We start from the raw sequence: 6,043 nt of genomic DNA, 5'->3' as shown, positions 1-6,043 counted from the left end.
CAGGTTAAATACTGTCTTAGAAATATAAAATATAGGTCACGGTGGAATCAAAATTTATTTAACTTCAACAGGATCAAATCTAACCCCACCATTGTACCTGGAGATTCATATATATATATATATATCAATCGTCGTATTTTAATTTAATTGTGCATTTACTTTTTCTTATAATATTTCGGGAATTCAAATTATTAATTGTCCTAATTATTATCATTAAGGTACCTACGCATTGGAAGTAAATACGACAGCGAAAGATTAAATCAACTGCAATTTTTACTCTACCGACAGTTGATCTTTAAAATGCGTTGAATTCTCGACTAGAAACCCGGGTAACACATCAATATCTGGAAGGAGTTACCAAAAGTCGATACAGAGCCATTCTTACCCCGACTTCTTATTTTTCTATGTCCCTTTGAAGCTGGCCACCAGCTTTTATTTTTGATAAGACTCGCTCCAGATTCGGATCCCACGCTACGTTGCCTTTTGTTCGTGAAATAATAGAACTATTTGTATTCTTTACCGAACCGCTTGGTTATCGCCACGGTCTGTGCCAGAACCGTTGTCCGACTACGTTTTTCTTTCTTTCCACCGTTGAAATGAAACTCTGTCGGTGCGCTTTCCTTGCTACGTTACTTATTTAATGTGAGAAACACGTTGCACTCCCTTAAACACTGGTTCGTTTTGCTTTTAAGAAAATTTCAAATAACGAAATTGTTCTAGACCGAGAGAACGCTTTGCCAAACAAAAGAAGTGTACAATTATTTCTTTTTTTAAGGTGAAAAACGTACGTACGGGTTAAGGGGTTAACGCTAGCGCGGAAGTAGCTGATTACAACACGCTTCAAAGTATTCAGATACCAAACCATTGTGCCGAGTTTCGGTCTTACACTTTCGTGCACGCATTATTTTAACATTGCCACGAGAAAAATGCGACCATACAGCGAGAAAACTAAAAAGAAAAAAGAAAAACGAACTCGCAACGAAAGAAATCACAAAAGGCCAACACCGAGCTACTCGAAGAGTGTTGGTAAAAGAGAGCACGTATTTGTACCTGGCCGCATGCTTTTTCGCCTGCTTCGCCTATGTAAACGTACCTTTATCATTTCTTATACTGCCATTCATCGCAACGAGACCCGGGGCCGTGCAGAGAGAAAGAAATTAAACATTGGCCCTTCCGGCTACGCGGCGTAATCAAACGCCCGGTGAAACTAACGAAGCAGCCCGCGGTAAGAGACAGAGACCCGCTGACATCGAAATACAAGAAACGAACAGGAAACAGAGATAGAGGGAACGAGTGAACATAGGAGAATAATAACTTAGATGACTTGCAATGAAGGGTATAGAGAGAGAAGGATGAAGAACGTCTTTCGTTTGTATAGATTCTACGTGGTAGATCCATAGATGAAAATCGTATGCACCTCGCGATACTTCGGGATGTCTCTGTCAAAGCTTGATAACTAAGGCTGAGAGAAATGGCGGAAGAATCAAGATATGAATGAAAATGTATCGAGAAGGACTAAGGCTGATTGTAAAAAAAATTAATAAAATACAGTATCCTTCTGTAAAATAAACAAACACCATCATGAAAATTCAATTAAACGAAGATTTTCTTTGTGCGAAACGTTAATCTCATTTTAACACGCGCATTATTTATTAATTTCAAAGCGCAAAACTTGCTCGATGTACACGCTTCACACTTATTAAGCAAATGCTTGCAAATGAATGGAGATTAAACAGCAGTCGGCTTGGGATCGCAGCCGGGCGATAATTTCTTTCTTCCACCCCCGTGATTCGCAACAACTCGAATTTGGTAAATATATTCTGTATTGAAGTTTACAGTATCTCCGCTTTACACTCGGAATGTGCATTATTCCGTTTCAACGAATGCTTTGTTCATGTGCCAGCAACTCCTTGCAATAGATCGCTCGTTGTTACGTTAATGTAGCAGAGTAATCGATCCTAAAGTAATACGATACATTTTGAGAATTAACGAACATGGGTATTGAACAAGTAATCGGGCGATGCTCTTCATCTGTTTCTTTAGATGAAACAACAGTTTGAATTTTTTTAATTAACAAGTCAGGGATTGAGAGCATATTAATAGTCTTCTCGATATCATTTGACTGAAGATCAATTAATCAATTTTGCGTAACATTACAAGTATCTAAAAATAATTATTTCAATCAAAGCATGCTTCTTCGAATTAACAGTAATCTGGTATGTATGTCGTGGGAAATGATATGAAAAGAATGAGAAAAACAGAATCACTATTTTTTCTATTTGAGAAGCAAGTTTATGCCCTTATTTTTGTATGTGCAAATATTTTATCAAGATACTTGCATTGTTAAATGCCAGCGGTGAATATTTCAACTATCTCAAGTTTAATATACATCGCATTATCCACATTCTCCGCTTAATTACATTCTCTTAATAGTTTGTAACAGCCCCGAGTGAAGCTGCCACTTGACCCGATTAAAATTAAGAAATCACATTATCGCACTTCCTGCTCGAAAATAATTTAAAATTCCAAATATTCCTTGTTAAACTACCGTCACTTCCGGAGCTCTTCGTACACTTCATAAAATAGATCAATTTCATTAAAATGAGATGTAGCAAACAGTAGAATATTAGTTGAACAGAATCATCGAAAATAACTTTCTTATAAAATAAACGAAGGCTTTCATGAGTGATTGAAGTTCGTTATACTTCCTTCCGATCTATCGAAGTCTACGCTTTCGTTGCATCTTTATCACTATTAAAAACTTCGCGGAACGGTGTATAAATAGTTAGTATCTTCAAGAGACGAGAAAAAAGCATTTGCAGAAGTATTCCCCGGGAAAAACCGTGCACGAATAAAACGCAATATGAACAAAACGTTAACAAAGCAAGGAAAAGTTGTACATCACGGAGTTCTATGCTCTCGGGCCAAGCACGGTAATGAGAGAAAACTTAGGTGGACAGTGAATTTAATTGAAGTAATGAAAGTATACCAACTGTCGGGAAAAAAATGCTTGTTAAGTTGGTCACTGTATATTTTGTTCATGCTTCAAGATCTAACTAATTGCATTGCAAAATAACGAGCAACGAATTAAAAACGGCAAAATAAAGAAAACAAAGACCTCTGTGCAACAATTAAACAAAACGTACAACTGTGCGTTTAGTGATATGAATTATTTCATGTTTAATTTTCAGACAGCAGCTTAGATGAATAATTTAAATTTCATTTGACTGCATAGGAAGTTTTCCGATTAAAAATTTCTGCATCTAACTTTAGTCAACAGAACGTTATGTACATTTTTCAGGTGCAGGTTACGATTGAACCAGACTCTGCCGCTTTACGAGTGATTCCATCATCAAATTTTAACTTTGTAACGTGGTTTTTTCCAGCGAATATAAATGTTTTTCACCGTTCACGTTTCAGTGCCAGGTTGTCCCCTTTTCCCGGGAAACAGGACAAGTATGAGACAGGTCTGAGAAATTACCGCAGCACTGTCTGCTGCAAAAGTTTCATTAAGAAACACTTCGTAATTTATTTTCACACTTGAATCGTGCTGCCCTATCCTCCATCACCCCTCTACTTCCTGTTCCTCCCTTTTGTTAAAATAATGATATGCGGAATCAAACAAGCGTGTCAAAAAAAGGACATAAGAATAAATGTAGAAGAATCTTGATTATTAACGAAAGAATGGATTATCAGACCATTGATTAACCTTTGAACAATGGTTATAAAATCGGATTAAAAATTAATTGAAATGAAACGTTATTGGAGTTAAATCTCATTAAATGATAAACGCTAAAAAATGAAACGCCTCGATTATCAATTAGAACGATTTAATGGAATCCTTTCGATGAAACCTTTCATACAATTCCTGATTTATTCTAGCTCACATATGCATGTTTACAATGCAAAGAGGAATAGAACATAGATATCGGATGAATTCTTTGTACCATTGTGTTCAGCCGTCTCGCTAATCGATTCGTTTATTCGATTAAATTGGAATGATTGGCAGTAGATTTTCGAAACGGGCCAGGTATTAAATATTTAGCGAATGTCGATGCAGACGCTATCGAAGCGATCTTTTTTTCCTTTTGTTTATCAGAAATGAAATGAATAAATGAAAGAAGAGAATCGACTGATCTCGAGATACCGTTTTGTCGATTCACTAGAACCACAGCATCAATGCGTGCATGTTAAAGCTGTCGATATTGTGGATATTCTAAAATTTCGCATATTCGCGTGGGCTTACATTTTGCGGAGCAATCAAATTCAGCAACGGGAAGCATAAAGCGTTTTCGCCACAACAATTTCACATTCTCAACGTTTTGAAAACGCGACATTGAAATATCAAATTCTTTTGCTAATAACATTTCTGATCACTAGAATAGCAAAATGTTTAAAAACATAAAGCATTTTTGTCATTATAATTTCGCGTTGTTGATTCAGTTTGAATCAGGAGATTTAAAATTTTTACAAAATAGCGAAACCTTATTTTACATCCTTCAAAAGTTATGTTTCTCCGGCGAACTCGTTTAGTACACTTGCGTACGCGTTGAAAACTATACCGCCGAAAATACTGTTGTCGTAAAAAAAAATATTGTTGGTATGAACGGAACGAGGTCGAGGAACGATGCACGAAATATAAGAACGAGAGGGGGCCACGATGAATGAAACGTAATTTATTCAATTGATTCTAATAAATGGTGTACACCGAGGCACGGTAGGTACGAGAAACGAAAAATTTTGTCGGCAGCCACACCCTCTGCTATTCAATGAAACAGCCCGCAGAGATGCTGGGAATACTGATTTCATGTCAATCAAATCGTAACTTCAATATCCAAGCATTAACGCACGTACACGGTTGGTACAAAATTAATTTGGGTAATCTTTCCGTTTCCACGATTGATCGGCCCTTTGATAAGTTAATTACCTTTCCACGTTTGGTACAACGTTTCGCGTTTCAATTATTAACATTCCAAACGCCAAAGTGAAAAAAAAAAGAAATTTTTGTCCCAACGGTTTATCGAAGGACAAGCATGTAAAAATGACACGATGACCTATACACGTAACACCGTAATCGACGTTACAGCGTACAATTGATTTATATTACTTCACATTGAATACTGACAATGAAGCAAATCTAGGTCACACATCATGTTCCTACGAATTACAAGAAATAATCAAATCAATAGAACGTCGTTGATTCGATCCATGAATTTCAAAGTTAACAACAGAGCACGGTTTAAATTGCTCTCGTCGAACAATGTTAGTAACCTGGCACAATGGAACAGCAGAATCGACCGCGAACGTTGTACAAGGTGGAATTTAACACATTACCAGATAACGCGCCACGTGTACGCCAAATGTGATGTCTATTCAACGTTCCGAAGAATTGTTTACTATTTCACATAGGGTGGTGTAAATGTCAACCATATTTGCTGAGGGGATTGTACGGTTTATTTTCGGAGACGCGTGAAAACTATAAGCAAACCGACTGTGTGAATACGTACAAGACATACCACTTACGATGAGTGTTAAATAAATATACAAAGTTTTTCTACGTAATGGCGGTTCCCTCTAAGGGAAGTTTGTCCACGGAAAGAGAAGACTGTCCATATAATTATAATTCGCATTACATTTGAAAATAGATTTACATATTTGAAAAACTAGATATCAATATCTCATGCAGATATTTTTATGTTAGTAAAACATGTTTGGTAATGGAGTTGACTCACCTGGACCAGCGCTGTTGAAACCCACCTTTTTTCGAAGCTTAACCATGCTCACGTTCAACGTGTCGACACTACACAAACCACTGAACGATATCCCGTACTTGGTATGCTCGTTATATCTACGAAAATCGAGAATTGTTATTTCTGCATAAGATTTTCCGCGCGGTTAGACCGGATTTGATTTAATATGTATACACGGAGCCGTAGTATGAACGTAGTAAAATGGAGTTTGTAAGGAATCGGAGCACACAAGGAGCGGGACCGGCGAAAGACACGTGACGCGATAGTTGAGGTATCGGCCACTAGGAGCGCAG

The 6,043-nt window shown here is 37.2% G+C and overlaps 1 protein-coding gene across 4 annotated transcripts in view; it reads right to left on the bottom strand.

Annotated features, from left to right (window-relative positions):
• Positions 1-6,043, bottom strand: part of Gycbeta100B (guanylate cyclase soluble subunit beta-1-like) — a 68,669-nt gene that overhangs the window by 61,131 nt on the left and 1,495 nt on the right. For 2 of the 4 annotated variants that reach the window (XR_004583230.2, XM_034339845.2), the window contains exon 2: positions 5,733-5,848. Coding sequence is in view for 1 of the 4 variants with exons in the window: in XM_034339845.2 (XP_034195736.1) it covers positions 5,733-5,848 (116 nt within the window). In the remaining 3 variants the exon portion in view is untranslated. Of the gene's footprint in view, positions 1-5,732; positions 5,992-6,043 lie in introns of those variants that run through there. The other 2 variants (XM_034339848.2, XM_034339849.2) reach the window with 2 other exon arrangements.

This window comes from Osmia lignaria, chromosome 10 (assembly GCF_051020975.1).
Source record: "Osmia lignaria lignaria isolate PbOS001 chromosome 10, iyOsmLign1, whole genome shotgun sequence".
Lineage (NCBI taxonomy): Eukaryota > Metazoa > Arthropoda > Insecta > Hymenoptera > Megachilidae > Osmia > Osmia lignaria.
Note: the sequence above shows the minus strand (reverse complement) of the source record. Positions and strands in the feature narration are given on the sequence as shown.